Source organism: Lepisma saccharinum, chromosome 5, assembly GCF_977018435.1.
Source record: "Lepisma saccharinum chromosome 5, izLepSacc3.1, whole genome shotgun sequence".
Taxonomy (NCBI): domain Eukaryota; kingdom Metazoa; phylum Arthropoda; class Insecta; order Zygentoma; family Lepismatidae; genus Lepisma; species Lepisma saccharinum.
Window position 1 is genome coordinate 19,010,591 of NC_139233.1, and position 26,416 is coordinate 19,037,006.

A 26,416-nucleotide genomic window follows, 5' to 3' on the forward strand; every position below is an offset into this window, starting at 1 on the left:
CATCCTCATCTTCGCGATCAGCCAAAAGTGGCAGAAACGCAGCGAAATATACCAACCAACGTAGCACACCTTATGACTGAATTTTGCAGACTTGCGAGGCTCTGGCGTTTGGACTTCCAGCCAATATAAACTCTCTGGGTGGCTCCTGTTGTGTCGTCTATATATGTGTGTGATTGTCCCTTCATTGATCTCATTTTATCACCACTCATTCTCATATTAGCCAAAGGTGACAGAAAAACGAAGTAAAGTAAAGCAAATCATCAATCAAACAAGTGCACTACACTTCAAAGAAGTGTAATGCAATGATCAGTCCTAACTGAAGGCACCAACTTGAGAAACGTATTGGAAAGCACATGATGATTGACATTGCAATGAAGGATTAAACAAAAAAAAAAAAATCATCTGGTGGGGTGTAAGATCGTTTTTCAGAGAATGTAAAGATGTAAGTAAGTGTCAAAATGCTCATAAATTGAAGCTTTGAGAAAAAAACTATTTAGTGGGGTTGGGGTGATGAGACAAAAATTTGGAGCGTGTGTGGACACATCACTGTCTGCATCACCCCCTCTCTGAAATATTTTTTGGTCGTTCTGTAACTTTTAAACCAACTTTAAGTTAACAAAATGTTGATTTAGTTTGCTTTTGTTATTTAGAGTAGCTTTTCTTCCATTTTGGCTAATCGCGACGATGAGCATAAGATGATGAAAGAGGTGAAGAGACCCTCACAAAGAAAACTCATGCACAGGTCGGCATTCGAATGTTGAATGCCCCTCCTGTGAGTTTCTCATTTACAGCGCCTAATACTCTGATTTATGAATATATTTTTTTACAAAAGCTTACCTTTTAGTGTTGCCCACGGGACGAGACGGGACAGGCTTTTAAAAATTCGAGACGAGACGAGATTGACCATGTGTCATAAGACAAACGAATATTTTCGAGACGAGACAGCATTTCCACGAGACGAGACAGGCCAAAGTCTCGTCTCGTGGGCAACACTATTACCTTTACATGTCACCCCCTCATTATTTTGAATTCTGGATAAATTATTTTGTTTTAAGTTTTGGAAAAGAAAATCTTACCTAAGATTTTTAGACTTAAAAGTGTTGAAACAATAGAGGAGCTGAGAAGGTTACATAGCCTAATACCGAATTGCATAATCTATATCAATCCCCTGCTATTATTAGAATAAATAAACCAAGATGACTTCTATGGACAGCTCATGTAGCACGCTTGAGAGAGGAGAGGGATTCTTATGTGAGCCTTGTTTGGGAAACCTGATAGACAACCTGTTGGAAGGCCAAAACGAAGATGAAATAACAATATTGACTTGAAGGAAATTTCTAAGGATATTCAAGAGTGGAGAGATCTTGCTTATGATAGCTACTGATTGCTATGGCAATAAGACTTCGGGTTTAGGAATGCCAGAGAGTTAGTTATGTGATGTCTTCTAAAAGTTAGCTTTTCAATCATACTGCACAAAAATAGCTAGAACTCGATGACCACGTGTCACCCGGTGAGGACGTCGATCAACAGGCCCTGGTACTCAGAGGACATTTGCGTCATGGACTTTAGTCGCAGATCACTTTATATACTCAGATAATTTGATTTGATTTGGTGTTTTAAGTCCACTTTATGCACAGTATGGCTAATCGGGACTGGACTGGAAGGTCTCCGTGTTCATCGAATCGGTGAGACGGTTTGTTAACAGAAGGTCTCAGGGTTGGTGATTTACACTTTATTGTCTATCAGTTTGATGGCTTTTCATGGGGTGAAAAAAGATACTGTTAACTTGATTTAATATTCATTAGAGATCTCCTGGCGTCACCCCGCCACAGATATGTCTGGGAGCATACTCAAGTGCGAGCGAAATGCGAGACTATGGCTGCTAATGTTCTCTCTTCGTAGATCTCCTCTCTTCACATTTTCCCCACATGTCAACTTCTCTTCCACGTACTACACCCTGGACTTTATTTTGAGAACTAATGAGGCTCTGGCTTCTGGAGTATCCATGAGGTTCGTGTTGACGTGTGCTGTCCATGTGTGTTTGTGATTGACATTTCGCCACATGTTAGGATCATTCATCCTCGTCTTCGCGATTAGCCAAAAGTGGCATCAGAGAGAAGTAAAAAAAATCAACCAATGCCGTTATATATATTTCTTCCTTCTGTCTCTCTTTCTCCCCTTTTATTTTTATCTTTCTTCTTACCTCCCTTCAATATTTCTTAACTTCTTTCTGTATATCTTCCTTCCCTCTATCTCTCTCTTTCTTTCTATATTGTTTATATTTATTTTCTCTCTCTGCATTCTTTTTATCTTTTTCTTACCTTATTTCTGTATTTCTTAACTTCCTACTATATTTCTACATTTTCTTTCTCTCACTTTCTATTTTCATTCTTCTCCCCTTATATTTCTCTGGTTATTGGATATGAACATATGAAATGGATAAAGGAACAAGCACAGTTCTACACACATGTCTTCGCCCGGATTCGCACCCGGAACCTCTGGTATTTGTAGCTCCTTACGCTGACCATTCCGCCACGGAGACGCGCAATTTGTTAATATGACACTAAAACATAACAAAAAGTCTAATGTTGCGAGTTAGTAGCCTAATTTAAGTAGAAAAAATGATTTTCTTCTTTAAATAAAGAACATTGTTTGCTCAGTACTGCAGTGAAAAAGATATGAGTGCAACGATAATTCGTGACAGCTTTCAAAACGTATTTCATGAGCCAAGCAACTTGCCAAGACATTCCTCCTGGTCTTGCGTTCATATGCATCGTGTGAGAAGAGTGTCAGCGTCGGTGCACACGTGCAAGCGCCGAACGACATATGAATGCAATGTGGGAAACTTCTCAGCAACCAACACTGAAAACATTAACATTGGAATAGTATTGTAACAGCTGTGAATTTTCTTTCAAATGAACACAATTGTTAGCAAGTATTCTCTATATTGTATTGCATTGCAATGTACAATGGGGGTGGAACACGAGTAACGAAATTATATGTTGGTGAAAAAATAAAACTCAGTTAATTAGTATTATAGCAACGGCTATAGCATGCTGATTTTGACTGTTCTCATCCAGTCACCAGTGGCAGCAATTCCCCTCTATTCCCCACGCACTAGGCTAAGCTAAGCCTTGTTAATAAGAGAAAGTAAGGACGTCCCCGATGGCGCAGTCGTAGCATACTCGCCTTGTAATCAAGGAGTCCCGGGTTCGATACCCGGTGGAGGCACATAGTGGTTCGGATCCCACTTTAAACTGTGGACTCAAAGCGAAAGTAAACTGTCCTTGTCTCCCCCCCCCCCAAGTTTTGGCACCCAATCGCCGCCCCACTGTCCATCGTCAAAGCCAAGCAGAACGGCAGGTGCTGTTGGCACAATTTCATAGCACCGAGTTGGTCCAGTCTGTAGGGCTCTGCCCCGTGGGAGATCCGGGTTCGATTCCCGGAACAGGTGATTTTGAGTGATGGTTTTTCCAGCAATGTTCCTACGTGGAGCGGCTCTAAGGTTCATCCAGCCTCTAATATATGGGTACCTGGAGGTAAAGGCGATTGGAGCATGGTGCTGATCATACGTACAACATACCACTTCAACAAATCATACTGTGGATGTGTGGGCCCGTACCTTCACAGTCTCTCGTAATATGTCTTCATGGCATGTTGTAATGTGCTGGGGTCAATCTCCTTGGAGGAGTTGTTAGTACAACGCGCTATGATGCCAGGGGTTCCGGGTGCGAATTCCGGCCTCCTATGAGTGTTCTTTGTTAGTGTTCCTTCATCAATTTCATCGTATCACCACTCATCGTCGCTATTAGCCAAAAGTGACGATAAATACAAAAAAAGTCATATGCTGGGAGTACTTTTTAATTAGTATTATAGCATTTTATAGTATAGTATGTTTCATAGTAAAATAAAGGAATGTGTATCAGATTAATATTAACTTGCGTTATTTGTTCCAGGCATGGAGCAAATCGTGTATTCCCAGTAAATAAACATAAAAGTAGGAAAAGATATTAGGTTAGTAATAAAAAAAGCCGAAAAAAACACTCTTATGCATCTGTTGTGTCCGTCCGTTCCTCCGCGTCCACTATTGATATCTCGGAAACTGAAATTACGATAAATATAAAGCTGCGATTTTCAGGATTTCATCGAGTACGTCTGGCCAGTGACGACACCAGAGGGGGCTCATGTAGCAGAATTCTCAGACAGGAGAATTGCACTTCACTAAATGACTTTCGTTCTTTTAAATACTTAAGAAAATTAATTTCTTCCAATGTCATGTTTATTTTGCAAGAAAATTAAACTCTTCATTTTTGTCATTTATATTATTATCTTATAACTTGAATATTTATATCACTAGTTTCATCTCAAGAAAGACGATGAATTATAATATTATAAATGGGAAAACTATTTTAGAGCATTATCTACCGATCTTCCAACACTGAAATAGGCCACTAGAGACAACGCAACTTACGAATAAAAAAAAATAATGCCTTTATTAAAACGAATATTATGGATCTAAGCTATGCAGTAAACGTCTACTCTGAATAAAGGACAAACACAAAACACCATACAAGAATATAATAATAAAATGATGATGATAATAATGATAAGTATTATTATATATATATATATACAGGGTGTTTCTAAAGGTCGTTTACAACGCTTGGGAGGTGATTCCTCACACGAAAACAAGCTAAAAGTCTAAGTTCCATTTTTACGACTGAGGCTTCGTTTCCGAGATAGGAGCCTCGCAAAAGGTGACAAAGTGAACGTCACACCTAACTGGGACGAATACTATCACAGATAGAGAGGCGGTTCCAAGGGAATCATAAAGGAATCGTATGTGCTCAGTCCGGAAGTCACTATGAAAAGTTCACTGCACGCATGCGCAATGGAGTCCTCAAAGGAATTGGGGATTTCCAGCAACAACAATGCATGGAAAAGGTATGTAACGCAGCAAGAAGGACCGTGACAATGAGAAATGCGTTCAAGACAACACATCCCGACCTCAAACATCAAAACATGACCACCGAACACAAAATCCGAAAAGTTGAGCACGGTTGCATACCCCAGTTACACGCGAGGAATGAACGAATCATGTCATGTGGCATACGAGAGACAGGAGGAGGGAAAGAAAAACACAATATCAGATGATTGCGACAACGTGTATTTTTACACGCGACAACTACGTAATATCCCCCCCCCACACACACACACACAACAAACAACAAATGCTACAATATCTTACGCACAGACAGTCCGTGTCACTGTACACCAACTGAAGATGTCACTTTCACCACACAAAGGGGGTGGGGAGCAATACCAAAAGTGTTCGCACGCGATCATTGTGACGTAAAAGAGACCAGTTTTGGAAGCGCTGCACAGGCAAGTCTGGCTCTCGTAGTCTACGTTTGACCTTCATGAATACTGTTCCCGCGAGAGGAGCTCGAAGGGTTGGTTCTCTCCGGCAGTCGTCCCAATCGTGTTGCAGGTGCTGGGATATGATCAGCAGTTCGCTCTAGGTTGTCATATGCATTGAAGAGTACTAGTATGTTGCATTGAAAGAAGTTGACGTGGTGGAGTGGGCAAGTCAAGTATCGCAACAATTGGTCTGTGGTGTTCGTACGGTGATACGGCCAATTTGTGCAGTGTGCCAGTGTTAAACAAAAACAATACTTTGCAGTTCCAGCTCCCTATTACACAGATGGCTGCGTATACGACCCAGCAGCTAGCAGACATGCATCTCATGTATGGGGAGGCACGTGGTAATAGCCGTGAGGCAAGGCGTCTTTATGGAGAACGCTTTCCACATAGACGTTTACCGTCTCACACCTTCTTTCAGGTAGTGGACAGTCGACTGCGTGAAACAGGGTCAGTGTTACCACCGCGACAAGAAGTTGGAAGATCCCGAAGTGTACGCACACATCAGTTTGCAGAAGATGTGTTAACAGCGGTCGCAGAACATCCTGGCACCAGTACGCGAGTGCTCGCTCGGGCACGAAACACGTCTCATGTGAATGTTTGGCGAGTGTTGTCAGATGAAGGAATGCACCCTTTTAAACTGCAGAAAGTACAAGAACTGTTACCTCGTGACTTTCGCCCTCGTATGGAGTTTTGCCAATGGTTGTTGCATCAGCTGGACACAAACCCTCACTTCGGGGCAAACGTATTGTGGACAGATGAAGCCATTTTCACCAGGATGGATGTCTTCAATAGTAGAAACAGTCATGTATGGGACTTTGACAACCCACATGCACTTTTTGTGGCCCATCACCAGCACAGGTTTTCAGTGAATGTGTGGTGCGGGATAGTACATGATCATTTAATTGGACCATACATTCTCCCTGTTCGCCTGAATGGTCGCACGTATCATGCATTTCTTAGTGAGGTTCTGCCTGAACTGTTGGAGACCGTACCTTTGGCACTGCGGCAAGAAATGTGGTACCAACACGATGGTGCACCAGCTCATTTCGATCGTAATGTACGACATTTCCTGCATGACGTGTTTCGCAATAGGTTCATTGGTAGGGATGAGCCTGTGGCTTGGCCACCGAGGTCGCCAGATCTCAACCCTCTCGATTTTTTCTTCTGGGGAGAAATGAAAACCCTCGTATACGACACACCTGTCACATCAGCTGAGGACCTCGTTGCTCGCATCAACGTCGCCGCCGCGACGGTAGCAGATACACCTGGCTTGTTTGCTCGTACTCGACAATCCTTGATTCGTCGCTGTCATCTCTGCGTAGAAGTAAACGGCAGACATTTTGAAAACCGTCTGTGATTATTGCCCTCGGCAAATACCAGTGAGAACACTTTTGGTATTGCTCCCCACCCCCTTTGTGTGGTGAAAGTGACATCTTCAGTTGGTGTACAGTGACACGGACTGTCTGTGCGTAAGATATTGTAGCATTTGTTGTTTGTTGTGTGTGGGGGGGGGGGGGGTATTACGCAGTTGTCGCGTGTAAAAATACACGTTGTCGCAATCATCTGATATTGTGTTTTTCTTTCCCTCCTCCTGTCTCTCGTATGCCACATGACATGATTCGTTCATTCCTCGCGTGTAACTGGGGTATGCAACCGTGCTCAACTTTTCGGATTTTGTGTTCGGTGGTCATGTTTTGATGTTTGAGGTCGGGATGTGTTGTCTTGAACGCATTTCTCATTGTCACGGTCCTTCTTGCTGCGTTACATACCTTTTCCATGCATTGTTGTTGCTGGAAATCCCCAATTCCTTTGATGACTCCATTGCGCATGCGTGCAGTGAACTTTTCATAGTGACTTCCGGACTGAGCACATACGATTCCTTTATGATTCCCTTGGAACCGCCTCTCTATCTGTGATAGTATTCGTCCCAGTTAAGTGTGACGTTCACTTTGTCACCTTTTGCGAGGCTCCTATCTCGGAAACGAAGCCTCAGTCGTAAAAATGGAACTTAGACTTTTTGCTTGTTTTCGTGTGAGGAATCACCTCCCAAGCGTTGTAAACGACCTTTAGAAACACCCTGTATATATATATATATATATATATATATGTAGTGTTTTCGTGCGTTTTAACGTGACTGCCCCCTACAATATATTCTCGCCCCCCTTCGCCCCCCCCCCCAAGTCAGCCGTCACTGCGTCTGGCTTCTTAGTATCTTCAGAACTCAAATATTATTTTTAGTAATGTACGTTTTTTATATACTGGTAAAGCATAATTCACTGTAGCTAGTAGCTTTATTTATGAATTATACGTATACATAATACTTTCAAATATTACTTCAGCCTAATAATTACTATGCCTTTGATTGGTTTATAAAAATGGAACTCAAATTGTAATATTATACGTAGGACTATGTAATGAAGTGTACATTATGAATCATAAAAATAACAGAGCCATCTATTAAAGGACTAACACAATTAAACTATTATTTGCATTTACGCTGAAATAATATTATCTAAAAATAACTGCACTCTGAACAATAGAAATAAAATTGAACATGGAAATAATAACGTTGTGGACAATAAAAGAATATTGAATTCTGTGGAAAAAATACCCTTTTGCGTCAATATATATACATATTTAGCCAATATTTGCAAAAAAAATAGGCTATAGCCTAAAGAAAGAATTTCCAGTGTTTTAACCATAAACTGGATAATTATTATTATTGGAATAAGTACTGAATTTTTAGTACAACTTGACAGAAAGAAAACTGAATTAACAAAACGCTATTGCTTAAACTTTGTGGTAACTATGAACCAAAAACTTGGTAAGCTTTTTCTGAAATCGAAAATTCTGCCGAAACGTTTGGTAACTAAAAAAAATGTGCGCGATTATTTAAAGAATTTGTTACTACTGGGCAGTCATTTGATAGTCGCCAAATATTAGGTTACCAAAATCTTTTTGTTGTTGTTTTAAACAAACATTTTCCTCTGTGTGTATCAAAATCCGAGTCGATAGTGCAGTGCAGCTTTTGTCTGCAAGAACCAGGGATGTCAGTCAAGAGCAGGGGTGCCCCCCCCCCAAGGCCAATGGCGCATTTCCCCTCCGAAATCATGTCACGTGTACCCCCCAAATCATGCATGTGGTGCATATAAGGTGTATTTTTTTACATATATTTTTGAAAAATATATAAATGTTGAATTTTTATATTATTTGAAGGGAAAAAATCCCCCTAAAAATCTCGATGGCGCAGTCTGCGCCCTAATCCCCCGCTTGTGGGCACCCCTGGTCAGGAGCTTAAAAAAACGCCGGTCGTAAAATATTACGCGGAAGCCGCAAACGAAAAAGGACCACCCCAGGGTAGAAATCAAATGCGAAGTTTCATCTTTCAGAATTCGGGTCAGGACCTACCTTCGCAGGTCGGAACCGGTCTCTATTGGGAGCTTCGGAACTAATCTCACATCTGGCCTCGAATTTCCAGCTATTTACAACGTATGAAGGGCAGGAATACGACCTTCCTTCCATAGCTGCTGTTGTTGCAACGGCGTGTTATTTACCATTGCTTCACATTACTTCTGACCCGACTTTCAGAAAACCCTTTTGGACATCAATCATGCAGTGGTGGTGGTCCAAGGCACTTTTTTTGTTGATCGTTTTTTTTTGGTTTATTTTACTTCACATTTCTGCCACCTTTGGCTAATCGGGAAGATGATGATGAGGAATGATAAGATAAAATTGATGAAAGGACACACAAAGAACACTCGCTCATGCCCAGGCCGGGATTCGAACTCGGGATCTCTGGCGCCGTAGCGTGGTGTGATGACCACTACACCACTGAGGCCGGCGACACTTTTTTTTTTGTGTAGTGCTTACTAGGGCTGAGACGATACTGATACATCGGTATCGGTATCCGGCGTTTTGATCGTTCGCGGATCCGCAACGTCACACTTTTGCGGAGTGGAATTATCTTGGAAGTTATGCAAAATTCAACGTTTCCAGAGTCTCCCATTGGCGTAGTGATAACGTCATCGCCATGGGTTAGATACATGGTGGAGTCACATAATAGTTCGGATCCCACTTTAAACTGTAGGTCCAGTCCCGATTAGCATATCTGTGCATGACTTAAAACATGAACTTATAGTTTCCATTGATTTTGTTCCAAAATTATGTGAAGAAAACAGTATTTCGTGATTACAAAATAGGTATTATTATATTCTGATATAAGTTTCCAATATTTTAAAGCAATATTCTGGCTAATGGATGCTTATAATTGAATTGGAATACTTGCTCACTAATAATAATCAATATTTTGAACAACTTTTAATTAGGAATTTTTATTATATTATTACATATAATGTTATATTATTTTCTCCGGTATTATTTAAACAGGCTTAGTGTTATTCTGCTGTTATTGTTACTGGTTTTGTGCCATTCCGGAATTATTAATACTGGCAGAACACTTTTGAGCGTAGTTCGGGTATTATTAATGCTTGAGATGTAGTGTCTCCGTAGTATTAAATACTGGCAGTGTGACGTTCTTGGTAGCATTGCATCCTGGTATTATATTTACTGATTGAGTGTCGCTCTGGTATTATTAACTGGTGGAGACACATTCAGAAATTATTGTTTATGATGTAGCATTCTTGTTGATTGAGTGACTTGGCTTTATTTTACTTTGCTTCTCTGCCACTTTTGGTTAATAGCGAAGACGAGGATGAGGGATGATATGATGAAGGGACATTCACAAGATCCATGCCCATTCCGTGATTCGAAACCGGAAACCCTCATGTCGAAGCGCGCTGTGATAACCACTCCGCCACGAAGGTCGGCTATAGTAGCATTCTGGTGTACATGGACGTGCATTGTCGGTGAAAGTGCTATATATTTTTTTTCATTAAGGAGAATATAAACGTGTACTTCTAATAATTACACATAAATCTGATAAGCGATCTACTTACCAATTTATATCCATATTTTTGGATATATCCATATTTTTACCACAAAACATTTATTTTATATACATTATGTAATTTTGCTATTTCGGTTACTGTAGATTTCCAGTATTTAATGTTGCATCAAAAAGTTAGATGTGTTATGATGTGACAACTTTTTAGTTACTACAATTTTATCTGTAAAAGTTGTAAAAAATGTATGCACAATAATTATTTTATCTACATTTTACTATAAGGAATCAAAAGTAATTGTGACAGTGACATCTGTTTTTGAAATACATAAGCATAGCTATAGTATGTGTAAACCTATTTTATTAAATGTTGTTGCAGAAATAAATTACACTTGTTTCAAAATCTTTGTAAGCTTCAGTATAAAAATAACGCCAGCGTTTTGTCACCGATTATGTTGTAGCTCAGAAAAGCGTAATTTTATAAGTGAATAGCCATTCCTAAATATTTTTCCTCGGTAAAAGCACCTCAAATCTCGTATATATCATATACAGATGGATTAGAGGCTGGGCGAGCTCTAGAGCCTATGATTCATGAACATTGTCGGAAGAATTACCGCCCTTCCCGATATTCGAACCCTGATTCTCCCGTGTTGCAGTCAGACACTGCACTGGCCGGGCCACTGAGGCTCATAATTGGATATATTGCCCAAAAAGGGAAGTAATTAAATTCTTCTCTCACATTACAGTCCGCCTATCCAGGTTAATTCTTATCCTGGGATCTTGCGGATGAGGATATGCGATCCTTTCCCTTGGTTTCATGGTAGCAAAAAAGCAACTTCAGTTTATCTAAGGTACAACGCATGCGCAAAGGATTCTTCATGCAGTCCGTATTTATCATATACGAGTAACGGTGCCCTAAAAAAGAAAGAAAAAAGTAACCTCTCGTTGGTGATGCGGAAATCTTTCTGCAACGGTTAGCAGTTCTCCAAGGTGCACGCGCTCAAGGGTTCGCAGGATATAAAATGCAAAACTGTCATACAACACCGTATAAAAAATGAAGGCAAGAACATGTAAGAATTTGTATTCCTGTGAAAGTTAAGCTGCACAGTTAAATCAGCGTCGGTCCAAAAAAGAATGAAAGCTTAGTGATTTTACCTAATCCTTTTCCGCTCTCACCAAAATAAGTTCTAAGCCCCGCGACAGGTTAAGTTCGCAGCAGGTTTTATGTATTAATCCACGCAAGAATGGCGATCAGCATTTCCCGTGCCAGTCTTGCCTCAAGCTCCTAGCTCTTCATATCACAGACAGTGAGAAAATCGGCAGTATTGCAGCGGAACTATATTCTGCGCGCACGTTTGCGTCTACATATGCGAAAAGTTGCTGCAAACATAACCTGTCACGGGGCTTAGTTAGTCTACAGTGGAGTGCACAAGGTGGGTTGGAGATGACATAAACTCCTTTGGCCCTGTAAAAAAAAAGAATGTCAAATGCAGGAAAAGAAAAGCCACTGCTCTTCTGGACACGTTCACAAATGTATACCTGATTCTCTAGCTTAACCAAACTGTGTAAACAGAATTGTCTACGAGATTTAGAATGGCTTGGCCCATTTTTTTTTAAAAGAAACGCGAAAACCAGCATTTAGTATTTTTTCTGGTCGCCACAGTAAATTTCAGATTATCGTCTTCAGTCAACTGAGCAATAAAAAGCCTTAAAATTGAAGAAGGACTGTTCTTATTTTGCAAAAGTTTTAGTTGATATTTAAAGGGAGAAGATTTATACAATATAGTGGTTCTATCTAGTGGCATACGCAAGAATTTCATAAGGGAAACATGGCCGTAAGGTGGGTGACGTGAGTCAGCGGTTTATGCAGGATTTTCTATCGGGGGAGTGTAACTAAATTTAAAGTCAAAATTACTTTCGTGAAAACTTTTAGGTGCGTGTTGAGGAAATTTTGGGATGTGTGCCTTCTTTATTTTCCCAGTCGATACTAAATTTTGCCACATTTTCCTGGATTTTAGGATAGTTGTGTTATAAGTAAGTGGTAAGATGCCCTTACCAATTCCTCCCGCATGTTCTCACGCCACTGTTATTATTCCATTGCCACGATCAGAGACGACGGTGGAGGGGGCAGCAAACAAGGGAACTAGATAAATAAATGGTCTTTTAGGCCCAATTTGCCTTGATATGATTATTTAGTAGTATATTCATTGTGTCTGCACCTCTATATAATATCCCCGCCCTCCTCTATAACATCTACACTTTTCCTGGTGTCGTCAGTCCTAGACAAACAACGAAAATTTTGGTATCGTTAATAATAGTCCAATTGCTACGCCACATCTGCATTCACTTAAGCGTATATTCATTGACCTCAGCCAATATGACATGCTAAATATTGGTTTATTTAAGGTAACCATTGGCAGGATTTCTTAGGAATTTATTATTGAGCATGCTTTGCATATTTAAATGCACAGCCTTATTTCCACTCATTGTTTTCGGGGTAGGCTTTTCACTGCTCAAGCTAAAGGCGGGAAGGGGGTCATAACCCCCCCCCCCCCCCCGCCGAGCATGCCACTGCATGCAATATACGGGCTGTGTTCGAAAGGTCCAAAAAGCAGGCTTGAAGTATGTGCTTGTCGGAAGTGACGTCACCTAGTGCAGTTCGAAAGCGCCAATTAAAGGAGGCCGCAGTACGCGACAATGCACACTTGTTCGCTTGTTCTTCACTGGTTTGAAATCATGCAAACCGAAAGTTAACCAAGTGTTTGGTTATAATTCTTCTATTCTGTGGAAATGTAAATATATTTTATTTTTTAAAAAATGCTATGTGATTTCTATGATGAATAACGTGTTATTAGTTTTACCTACTGATTGCATTAGGCGCTGCAGTCGAAGTGTAGTCGAAGGATTTTCGCTTCCAGTCAATGGCCTCAAAACTGAACTGTGAGACCATTCTCACAGTACCTTCGCTTCAAATATGGCCCTGCACCTTTCGGACATGACCTGTGTATACCGCACAGGTGGTGTAGTGAACCTGAATGTCTGAATTACGAAGATCGATCGATTGATTTATGCACAGTAAGGGTAATCGGGACTGGACCTACAATTTAAAGTGGGATCCTAACTACCATGTGCCCCCACCGGGTATCGAACCCGAGACCCCTTGATTACAAGGCAACGCCGATACCACTTCGCCATCGGGGAGGCTTGAATTACGAAGAGTTGCAATTGAGAAGTGTTATACTTGAGAAGATGAAGTGTGCTGAAGGCTTCTCTGAATGGACGACAGTGAACCCGGAGTAAATAACGGAAAGGTGACACACTCACAGATTTCTACGAAGGGACACTTTGCCATGCCGAAAGGTGGGCTGCGCTGCGTGTACAAATAATTACAGAAGAACTCGAACCTAACAAGCTAAAGCGGAGGGGGGGATAGTTGATAATTGCTTCCTCCCGTCCCTGGGAGATTGAAAGAGTACACGCTTCCAAGACAGAGTCGGTTGGTTTGCAAAGTCGACCTCTAGCGACAAAACTCCGAGATAAGCAGAACTGATTTCACAAGAACCGTTAAGGTCTCTGACAGAAATGACCGCTTCCTGTCTGCAGGATTATCAGAGAATGTTATCCACTGGTAAACGGTGTGTAGAACGAGCTATTGCACGACACAATGTAACGCTGACACATTGAGAAACATTACGATCCGGACGAGACGATACTTGGCAGCGTCTCGGTCTCGTCTCGATGTGTAAACGTCGATCTCGTTCTCATCTCGAGTCTAGAAATATAAAGTACAAACAATACATGCGGCGTGTGACCGCACGAACTTTCATAACGTTTTCCTAAACAATCACGCAGCACAGGCTCAGAATTGGCACTAATGGATTGATTACGTAATTGCTGCAAATAAATTATAAAATTTATCTATAAATATTTGGGTATATATCTCGTTAAAACACCTATAAGTAATTTATTTCGTCCTTTTTAACATTCCTGCTTAAGTATTCTGCATTGCGGAACATTCTTTAGGGTGGAATTATACTTTTTTCACGAAAATAAAAGCGAATAGCCCCAAAAACCATTCACGGATAGCCCCACAAACCATTCACGGATAGCCCCAAAAACCATTCACGGATAGCCCCAAAAACCATTCACGGAAAGCCCCAAAAACAATTCACGGCAAGGTTAGGCTAGGTTCCGTTAGGTTAGGCAAACATAGTTAAAAATTCATTTTTCTAGAAACAAATATGAATTCGCGCTAAAAGAGATTATACGATGAAAGAAAATACATTGACGAACTTCGATAATGCTATAGAAACTGATTTCGGTAAGTAGTTTCTTCTGTAAAAATTAAGAAATCCGTCTTCATTAGATCGAAGTATTACCAATTTTTCAATATCATACAAAAGTCTCGAACGAAACCGAGAGTCTCGAACAAAAGAGTGGAGACTCCAAGACAGTCTCATCTCGGCTTTACAGAGGTCTGTCTCCATTGGCCAGGTCCTGCTCTCGTTTCGTATTTTGAGACCGTCTCGTCTCGGTACCATCGCTAGAATACCTGCCGTCGCAGGATAGGGTATAATTTTTTTGACGGCTCTTCGAATTTGATCCCATGTGAAGTTACATTTAGGATCGAATCGAATCTGAGTTGTGAGACAAATACTCGAACTATGATTTATCTAAATTTCGATAATGTTTATCTTACTGTAACAGGCCTTAGTTTCATTTAATCGTGTTTCAAGCCATGAAAATCACACTGCCAAAAGTGCACTCTGTGTACTTTACTCTTCATGTCATATTTCTCAAACAATGCCTGCTGATTCTCAGAATTGTGACCGCAGGTCAACAGTTCTGATAGTACCTACTACGATCTAAATAATAATGTATTTTAATACACGAACATTTTTTATTTTTATTTTTTGCATATTTCTGTACATATTTCCCATGTTTTGGCTATATAAAAATCTGCAGGTCTTACATATAACACAAATGAAAGTGGTGCTATAAATGCAAGAACCTCACACCACCCTCATTGTCCATGTATTTTCTTCCTCTGTGGGCTGTGGCACCTGCCATATCTCCCTTCCGCTTCCACATGGCACACAAAACAAGGTGCTATTGTGGATGCGGGTACCAGACGGTAGGAGTGAAAGTTACGGGTGTTTTGTAACAATCATTGTCCAGAGAAGTGAATTATCTTGATCCTCGTTTCTAAATTGATAACATTACGAAACTTTACAGTAGAGATGCCCTTCCACTTCTAACCTCTGCCATCATCCTAGGAAGAAATAGATGTTTACACACATTGTTGCATTATTGTTGTTGATCTTTGTTAACAGTTCCGACCGTAGCCGTGCGGTCTAAGGGGCAAGCTTCTCTGGGTAACGGGGCAGGTTCGATTTTCCTGGGGGAAGCGTAACAACTTTTCTCCTCTACCGGGTATCGAACCTGGGACCCTTTGATTACAAGGCGACGACGCTACCACTGCGCCATCAGGGAGGCCCCCCAAGATGGGGATGAGTGGTGGTATGATGAAATTGATGGACACTCACAAACTCCATGCCCAGGCCAGGATTCGAACCCGGGACCCCTGGCGTCTTAGCGCGATGCGCTAACCACTCCGCCACGGGCCCGGCGCCTGGATGAATCATCTCGGTAGGCCGGCAGTCGGTAGGAAGGAACTGGCCGTCACTGGCTATTACAACACGGGTTGTTATTATTATTATTATTGTTAACAGGAACAACTGGAAGAATACCTTAAAATAATATCGAAACTACAGGCCTACCAAGATGAGAAATACCCCGGCAAATTCGCGAAATAAAGTGGACAGTCATTTGTTTTCTTATGTCATTTCCCCTCCTCTTTTTCCTCTTAGTGCCCACGTGTTGCCATATTACTTCCTTGTTAAAAACACAACAATGTTAAATATTACGCCTCAGCTTTCGCTGTGTTCAGTTTTCCCATTCTTGATGATACAATAATGTGGCACTAAATAAATATGACGACAATATGTTGAAAAACGCCGCACGTGTTGTGGCAACGCAGGGGCAGTGGTAAAATTGCATGGTATAGTTGAACCAAGAATGGTTGAACCACAAGCCAAAAAGCCTGCGCAGACCTGCGACTACTGTGCACCGTACTCCCGCGTGGAGGGGAGGGGGAGAGTGGAGCATGCTTCCTTATGGTCCGAGATGAACAGATGAAGGGAAAGTTGCGCGGGGACTGTTCGTCCAAGATTTTTTTCCTTGTGGTCGCTCTATACACTCTCTTTCCTACCGTTCTTTCTAGTCAATTGTCATTTTTCTATGCATATTAGTCGTTTTCTCATTCTATAACAATTTTTTTTTATAGTATAGGTAGTATAGTACAAGCAGAAGGAGAAAGCTGGATGCAAGTTTAACTCTTTAAAAGGTCCGTTGTCAAGCTGAGAGACTGCTGCAACGAGGTAACAGTAAAGCTAACAGTCATGGCGTCACGAAATGGCAATTGAAGTTATAATTTGTACGGCGTGAAATGCCAGTTCTTGGTAGATGAAAAAACTAGAATGGGATAAACACGAGGTTCGCCACAGTTCAAGAAGATTCAAAAAATAGCTACATAAGTGCTGTTCGCAAGCTCTGGAATATCTTGATTCACGAAATGTCAATTTGCTTGCAAACTTTAAGTGGAAATAACTGTTCACTGCTGATATCAAGTGTTGTTGTTTTTTTTAAAAAAAAAAGGGACATGTGCATGACAAGAATTCTAGAAAGTGTAATACAAATATAACTACTCTGTATGGTATGTGCCCGTACAGTCAACGGCAATAAAAATGAGACACCTATATCTTGAAATACTAGATTCCCTGCAAGGCGTTATGTGTGTTGCCTAACTCTACGGCGCTGGTAGATGTTGCCATTGAAAGTTTGATATTAAAATCCACATCTGACTCCAAGTTGAGAGCAGAGTGAAATGTTTTCGCCAATTTCCAGTATTCCAAAAGAAATATTTTACTATCTTTCTTGGTTATTGGGTAGAAACATAGCCACCAACAATTTGGTAAATATTGATTTAGTAATTCTTGACTGAAATTCTCGGTAAGTCGTTGTTTTGAGTGTGACTCATCAACAGTGTGCGAAATAAACTGCTTTTTTTTTTTTAGGGATGGGGAGTTCATGTTCAGTGCTGAATTCAAGTGTAAATAGTGAATGCATAAATTGTATGATATGCTACGTATGCGGGTTTTATGTGTTAACTTGTATATGTATGTAATTATGTATGTATGTATATATATATATATATATATATATATATATATATATATATATATAAATGGATGTATGTGAGTATATATGTATGTGCGTTTGTTCCGGCATAACTCTCGAACACCTGGAGCAATTTCAACCAAACTTGGTATGGCTTACAATCTGGAAAGAAATACTGTGGAGGTAAGACACCCCTGACACCCCTAGGGTAGGGGGTGGAAAGGGTGACATGTAAAAATAATCGAAAACGACCGATATTAGTGCCGAATCCATAGTTTTCAGAGCCGCTAAGCTAATTGGTGACATTCACGATGACATTTGAGAGAGAGAGAGACACTTGCTTTCTCGATCACGATCAACTAGTTACAGGGGCAGTCTATTAAGTACTGCGGAGTGTATTTAAGATCGCCATGTTGCTCCCACGGACAACTTTCATAGAAGATTGGGATAAATAAATACCGGGGCAACACCGGGTAATAAGCTAGTTATGTATTCGAGGGTCACTATTTGTATTTTGAGCCTTGGCAACACTGATTGAAGTTAGGCGCGATTTGAAGTTTCACGGAATCGTCTGGCATTATTGACCATAACGTACTTCAAATGTTTTGTCAATAGCTTCATTTGTGTTGTTTATCTTGCCTTGGTAATTGCGCGACAACAATAAAATGGAATTAACTCGTGAACATTTTCGTGCGATGATTTTTTACGATTTTCGACGTGGATTATCAAGACAAGAGTGCATCGATCAACTTACTTCCACATTTGGCGATGAAGCCCCATCCTTTGCCACTGTGCAACGCTGGTAGAACGAATTTAATCGTGACCGCCATTCGCTCACCGACGAGATTCGCGAAAGTCGTCCAAAATCAGTTGTTGTTCAAGAAAACATTGATGCTGTGCAAAACCTAATACTGCGAGATCGTCATGTGACATACTGTGAGATTGAGGCAACCACAGGCATTAGTTCCACCAGAATATATAAAATATTACATGATGATTTAGCTGTGAGAAAGGTATGTTCTCGTTGGATCCCACACGATTTGAGAAAAACTCAAAAAGACGCTCGCGTCAATTGGTGCAAACTAATGCTCAATAAATACAATCGTGGTGCTTCAAAAGACGTATATAAGATTGTAACAGGTGACGAATCATGGATATATGCATATGAGCCGGAACGTAAACAGCAGTCGACTGTATGGGTGTTTCAAGATGAACCCAATCCAACAAGCACATCGAAGCACATCGAAACAAATGGTCGCCTGTTTTTTCGGGAAAACTGGTCATGTGGCAACTGTGCCTTTAGAGGAACGTAGAACGGTCAACTCTGAATGGTTTGCCAGAGGTCTTCGGTCAAATACGGAAAACCAACAAACGCCGTCGGACAATCATCAAGACAATGCCAGCTGTCACACATATCGTCTAACAACCGACTATATGAACAGTCAAAAAATCGAATTGATGGGTCATCGGCCGTACAGTCCTGATTTGGCACCCAATGACTTCTTCTTGTTCCCGAATGTCAAGAATAAATTGCGTGGACAACGATTTTCGTCAGCGGAAGACGCCGTTGATGCGTTAAAAACCATATTATGGAGGTGTCTCAAGAAGATTGGAAAAACTGTTTTGACAAATGGTTCGAACGAATGCAAAAGTGTATTGACCATAAAGGAGAATACTTCGAAAAACAATAAAGCAGTTTTCAATGCCAAATTCCTGTTTTTTTCATTGTTAGTCTCAAAATATAAATAGTGACCCTCGTAAACTTACCTCAATTGACAGAAAAAGCCTTGCTCTCCCTCCTCCCTCATTTCTTCGGCCAATGTTTCTCTTATACTTTGTCATCCACCACGGTTAGCCTAGAAAGAACGAACGTCGTCTATTCACACTCTCTCGCTCGAAGGTCAACACCCTCTGGCCATGGCTTCACCGTCCACTTATATGAACCCCACGAGGCTTCAACACCGGAAATTATTCCATATGTTATCTCTCAGACATCACGACGTTGTCCGTGCTTCTGTAATAATTGGTTCCATGCCTCTGTACCTCCGCAAATGGAAGGGTTAAGGGCGGTAATTAGGAGAGTTGAATGGAGGATATACACGGCGTAGAATTGGGCAGCGAGAGCATCGGGAAAGCACTCGGACTCTTACGGGGAATGATGATTGTGCGTAACTGTAATAGATCAGTGTCTGTGGAATTCGGTCAAACACACGTTTCCTGGGATGTAGCCTAGGTCGAGGGAGAGATTCAGTGGCGGATATAGGCCTCTAGTTGGGTCTTCTAAGGTAAAGTCCGCCGTGCATATAGCACCGTGAAATGAAGACGCGTTTAGGGAATGTGGGGATAAGGCTCCACACATTCTCGACCTCGGTCATTTTGGAGGTGATGTGATCAGCACCACGCACCGGCCGCCTATACCCCCCAGGTGAGCCCCGGAGCCGCTTTATGCGTGGACAAGACTAGAAAAATTCCGATCTTAGATCGCCCAGCCCACGAATAGAACCCGGGTCTCGTGCATGGCAGTCAGACCACCCTATCGACTAGACCACGGCGATTCTTAGTTCTGTCTCCTAAAGTTTATCCAAATTTAAGATCTTTGGAAAACAGTTCGTCGTATAAGAACCATGAGGAACGTTAAAAAAATGCTGGTTTCAGTTTGTCTCCTCTGAAGAGCTCTATTTTGAGTCAGAGCAACATATCTTCACTTCTAATCCCTAGCAGTCACGTATCTGCAAATAACTGACTTTTTAAGAGTCAGATATATTTCTAAGAATACATTATTGCCTCTCTCCTGTAAATTTGATATATTGGAGTTACGTCTCTTTGGTTCTCACACGATGAGTTGTGCTATGATGTGTCCTTTTTAGGTACTTAGGATGCTTCTTGCTGACCTCCGTGCCTTAGTGGTTAGCAAAGCACTCTACGACACCAGGCATCGCGCTACGACGCCAGGGGTCCCGGGGTCGAACCCTAGCCTGGGCATGGATATTTGTGAGTGTCTATTCATCAATTTCATCGTATCATCACTCATCCCCATCTTCAGAAATTAGCCAAAAGTGGTACAAAAATCGAAGTAAAATAAGCAAATCAAATCTACGACACCAGGGATTCTGGGTTCGAATCGTGTCCCTGGCCGGATTCATATCTGGGACCCCTGGACTCGTAGCGCGCTCTGCAGGACCATATTTTAAATTATATGTCCAGTCCCGATTAGCATATCTGTGCAAAACGTGGACTTAAATTTTCAAACTTTATATGAAATGCAGAGTCAAACAGGTACGTCCTTGGAATACTCGAACGTGTGTAATGACTGGCTATTTAGTGTCGCTTTTCTGCCACTTTTAGTAATATCGACGATGAGGATGGGTGGTGGAAGTGATGAAGAGTCAAGACACAAATAACACCAGGGTGCGAAATCCTGGTGGTGACGGGGAGGATTTCCCCCCACCAACAATTTTAGCCTCAAAAATCCCCACCACGAAAAATTTACGGGGGGGAGAGTTTTTGTTACGACAAACAAAACATCAAGAATTACTTTTAATTTCAAATATACTTTACTAAGAATAATATCGAAAACACACAAATTAGTGTGGTTGTGAGTGTTCAATGCTTCTCTCTCTCAAGAGATGTAATCAATATATAATAAATATATCAATATGCATAATAAAAGTACATTAAGAATGCAATACAGTAATAACTATGAAATCTAATTGATTTACATTAACATGAAGCAAACACTAAGTAAAAACTTACATATAATAAAACCACTTCAACTATTTCATAGGTTTTTAACATCTTTAACCAGTTAGTAAAGGAATTAGTTTGCCAGAAAAGTAACAAATTGATTTCATTATTTGCAATTAATAATAACAACAATATATTTTAATTTAGTATTTTCTTACTTTTAATAACATTATAAATATGTATATCGTATAATTTGTGTGTGGGGGGAGGGGGTTGTAGATTAAGATCTTTCTCCCCCCCACCAGTCTTCGATGATTTCACACCCTGAAGAACACCCGTGATCAGACTCGAACTCTGGGAAATTCGGTTAAAAGATCGAAAGCCGACCACTTAACGCGCCGGCGGTGCACCGTTTGAGCCTGCATCAGGAGCACCAGCACATTGGATATGTTGCGTAACTTACGGTACACCCTGTATACCTCGACACTGTTTGCAGTGTTGTGAACGGACGTGATGGTATAAAAGGATCGCATGTTCAAGCATTCCCTGTTTAATTAGCCTCTTGCTGGTGGCTTGGGGGAGAGAAAAAAATCTGTTTATCTTGGTTCCTCGTCTCCTAACACAAGTTTATTACTGCTGCACATTGAATGAGGCAACCGGGTTACGGGAGACAAAAACGAACCGGTCTAACTAGTAGGGACGATCCTGTTAAGTCCCCTTATGGCATTTTTACACAGTTACGTGTTAGAAACTGCATGGTAATATGGAGTAAATATTGAAATCGTGACGATCTAAACAAGTGATCCGTTTTGGAGCTCTTTTTCAGTCTCTTTTTGCATTGCTGCTCGTCTGTGTCTGCAAGGGGGAAATGTGAAGCTTCTTGTAGCGAGAGCTCGCTGCTTCAACAACAGTGTGGAGAGATTTACAAACACTCGAGCAGCCGTATTAAAAGTGGTGATATGCAGAAGGACATAACTGATTCTGAGTGACAAGCACAAGCTTGCGTGTTTGAACCCTCACGTGCGCAAATACGCTGGCAAACAAAGTGTCTGCACAGGGAGTTTGGTCGAGAGCGGACCTGCAGAATAGCGATTCGAACAACTGAAAGGTTCTATCACCAGGAATTCCACCTTGAAACTCCTGATTACACGACGATATGTATCTTGGATAATTGTGCCGGAAGTCTTGTATATGTATATCTAACTATCCAGAATATCCTAAGTTTCGAAAAGTGTATCATTTACACATTATACAAAATGTAATTGCCATCCCGATACTGTAGGTCACAATTTGGGACTCCTAGCGTGGGTATGGGTGTCCCTTCATCTATTTCATTCATGCACTGCAAATCATTGCGATTAGCCTAAATAGTTGGAAGGGGCGGTCGAACTTGTCAGTCGGTCCCCTGAAAGCTTGACATCATATTTTTTTAAAAAGTATATTTTTTATATATTTCGTTATTTAGCATCGGTTTTTTGCAAATTTTGTAATCGCGACGATGAAAATGAGTGATGATATGATAAAATTGATGGAAGAACACCTATGCCCAGACCGGGGAATGAACCCGGGACCCTGGCGTCATAGCACCGAGTGTTAACCATTCCGCCACGTCCCTGAAACTTGTCTTGTCCCTGTATCAATCACAAGATTTCTAGGCCTGAGGCACTTTTAACTTAAAATAGACAGGCAAGTAGCTTCAAAATCGTCGGTAAAACATTCAAGAGCATAAACTGCTAATGATGTAGCCTACTCTTAGTTGATCAAAATACAGAAAGAAATAGGCAAAATGGGACTTTTATCAACTGCTTTTCTCTGCAATGTTATAAAAATACATCAATTGAGGCATCAAAAGTGTATCAGTGCATTCTTATTTTTGTTAAGTCGGTGCCGTTGCTATCATGTGAAATCTTTTATGGCATAGAATTTGGTTCATAAACTCTTTGACTACTATAAGTGTGTACAGTTGTGTAATGTTACAATGGTGAACTGCCATTGATAATACGCCATATGTTGTGCTTGTTCTTTTTGTTTTGCTTGTAATCTACGCTGCGGATCCGTTTAGTGTTATTGCCGTTCGGATTCCTTCCGGCAGCTCCAAGCTTTTAATTGAAGTTCAAGTAGGACGTATATTAAAAAGGAATTTTAAAATCATTTGCGTGTGAGATTTCGATGCTAGGCTTACGATGATAATTGGTCACGCTCATGGATTGCGCTCCACTGGTTTGATATGTTTAAGAAATATTGAGAAGCTCAAGTAGCTGAAAACATTAAAACTAACTAACTAACTCTCTAGCCTTCTTAAACCCGAAGGTTCATGGTTTCAGCAACACAGGCCTTCCATCTGTCTCTATCTTGAGCAATATCTATATACTCTTTTCCATCCCTACCGATTTCCTTTAGGTCCATCTCAACGTTGTCCCTCCATCTTCGTCTTGGCCTTCCTACAGGTCTCTTACCATCAGGTTTCCCAACAAGAATCCTGTAAACACCTCTTTCCTCTCCCATTCGTGCCACATGGCCTGCCCACCCAAGTCTTCTTGATTTAATTATTCTAATAATATCTGGACATGAATACAAATTATGTAGTTCTAAATTATGTAACCTTCTCCACTCACCTGTCTCCTCATCCCTTTTAGGTCCAAATATTTTCCTAAGGATCTTATTTTCAAATACTCTCAATTTATGTTCCTCTTTCAATGTAAGGGACCAAGTTTCACACCCATATAATACTACAGGCAAAATTACTGTTTTGTATATTTTAACTTTTAGTTTCTTAGATATTAAACGAGAAGACAAACGTTTATGAAGAGAGAAGTAACATGCATTTCCTGAATTAAGCCTACTTTTTATTTCCTCGTTAATATAATTTTCATTTGTTAATATTACTCCTAAGTATATGAATTTGGAAGCTGGTTCAAACGAGTTATCAATAATTAGATTTTGATTATTACCTAACACTTGGTTTCGGCCTGTAAGCATATATTTAGTTTTCTCTTTGTTAACTTCCAAACCTATCTCTTTAGCAGTTTTGAAAAATATTTTAGCATTATTCTTAATTGTATTTATATCGTCCCCTAATAAGTCTGCATCATCTGCATATGCTAACAACTGAGTCATACCATTTAATTTTAGTCCTTCGTTAGTTTCTTTTACCTTCCTAACAGCATATTCTAAGGCAAAATTAAAGAGCAATGGAGATAATGCATCTCCTTGTTTTAACCCATCATGAATTGTAAATTTGTCAGACACATTAATACCCACACGAATTTTACTTTCTGTTTCACTGGTGCATACTTTTATCATACTAACAAGCTTCTTAGGTATTCCAAACTCTACTAATATATTATATAATTTATCTCTTTTGACCGAATCAAATGCTTTTTTTAAATCAATGAATAGCTGATGGACATTTTGATTATATTCCCACTTTTTTTCAAGTGTCTGTCTGATGTGAAAAATTTGATCTGTTACGTTTAAATCCACATTGATAATCACATATAATCTCATTAGCATATGGGGTTAGTCTTGTTAAAAGAATGTTAGATAATATTTTATATGTTGTTGAGAGTAGAGAAATTCCACGGTAATTATTGCAGTTCATTTTATCACCTTTTTTAAATGCAGGAACAATTATGGATTCATTATAAAAACATTATAAAATACAATTGTTGTGCAGAATTGTGGAAAACAATAACGTTGTCTATTCTGGATCCACCGTGACAACGAAGTTAATATAAAACACTTGACTTTCTAGGAATGGTTCCTTTCCTATTGGTGTTATTTTATACGTTGGTCAAAGCTGTAACGTTTACAATATCATATAACCACATGGCATAGTGGTTCGGATCCCACTTTAAACTGTAGGTCCATTCCCGATTAGCCTTTCTGTGCATAAAGTGGACTTAAAAACAACAATTAACAATTCAAAAATATCATATAAGGCCTCACAACTTCAATATATAGCAGCTACATTGCATACGTACGGTCTACTCGCTACCGGGTCAGATGTCCCAGGTTCAAACCTTAGTCAGGCATGAATGTCAAATTGTGTTTGTTCCATCGCCGATTTCCTAAGTTCATCATTCATCCTCGTTGTCGCTATAACATACGAAATAGTTCGCTTTGTTTGTTTGAGTTTGTTTCAAATCCGCAAATGCACAAAAAGGCTAATCGGGACTGGCCTACAGTTTAAATTTGAATCACTATGTGCCTCCAATGGATATCGAACCCGAGACCCCTTGATCACAAGGCGACAACGTTACCACTAAGCCATCGGAACAAACAAAACAGAAATGTAGGCTTGTATTCGAAGGAGTGCAAATAAGTAATAACAACAAAAAATCATGCATATGAAAGTGGAATGTAATATAATCTGTGCTGTCTTCAAATTTGCCTGAAATTTTGGCATTTTTCATCGAATTTCCATTTTCGATTAAAATGTCTGAACTTCCCTCCAAAAGGGGAATTTTCTCTTAATGTGGTACCACTGCTTCTCCGTCTGCGTTCCACTTGAAGCTACCACCCCTTTTTTGCCACTGGACTCGTCCAGTTGACGACGCATGCGCACTCATATCGATGGTAGCGACTGGAAGAATGGGTTGCAATAATAGCTGTAGAACATACGTATATATAATACTGATGAAACTACTATGTTTGTGCTGTTCTGGAGAGCGATTATAACTAGTATTTCTTTCTTTGCAGAATCCCGTGGCTGCAGTTTCCCTGGTGCCCCTGCTCATTCGTCGGTCTTCTTCTCCGACGAGGCTCTGGGGCCAGGGGCGGTCGCCACCTACAGCTGTGAGCGAGGATTCGAGTTGCTGGGCCCCACGAGAAGGGTCTGCGGCGAGGATGGGCTTTGGACCCCCGAGGGAATCCCATTTTGTGGTAAGTACCACATTTGGATTGTTACCACGAGCTGCGAAACTATTACGAATAACCAGACAACAACTGAAGCAAACCGAAGATTCACGTGACTGCTCTAAAAGGAATTCTAAGCAGATGTATTTTTCTTTTTTCAGAATTTGCAATATCATAGCGATTTTTCGAAAGAGAGGAATTTCTTTAAACGACTTCGCTGGCGTCGACCAAAGGTCTAGACGAACAAGCAAGCTTTTCCTTGCTTCTTCTTCGTGAGTTGCAGATTTCTGCGTCATACAGCGGTTACACTCC

At 40.6% G+C, this 26,416-nt stretch overlaps 1 protein-coding gene across 7 annotated transcripts in view; it reads left to right on the plus strand.

Annotated features, from left to right (window-relative positions):
- Positions 1-26,416, plus strand: part of LOC145987689 (sushi, von Willebrand factor type A, EGF and pentraxin domain-containing protein 1) — a 142,567-nt gene that overhangs the window by 660 nt on the left and 115,491 nt on the right. For all 7 annotated transcript variants that reach the window (XM_083122235.1, XM_083122234.1, XM_083122231.1 and 4 more), the window contains exon 2: positions 25,949-26,131. In XM_083122235.1, coding sequence (XP_082978361.1) covers positions 25,949-26,131 — 183 coding nt within the window. The remainder of the gene's footprint in view (positions 1-25,948; positions 26,132-26,416) is intronic.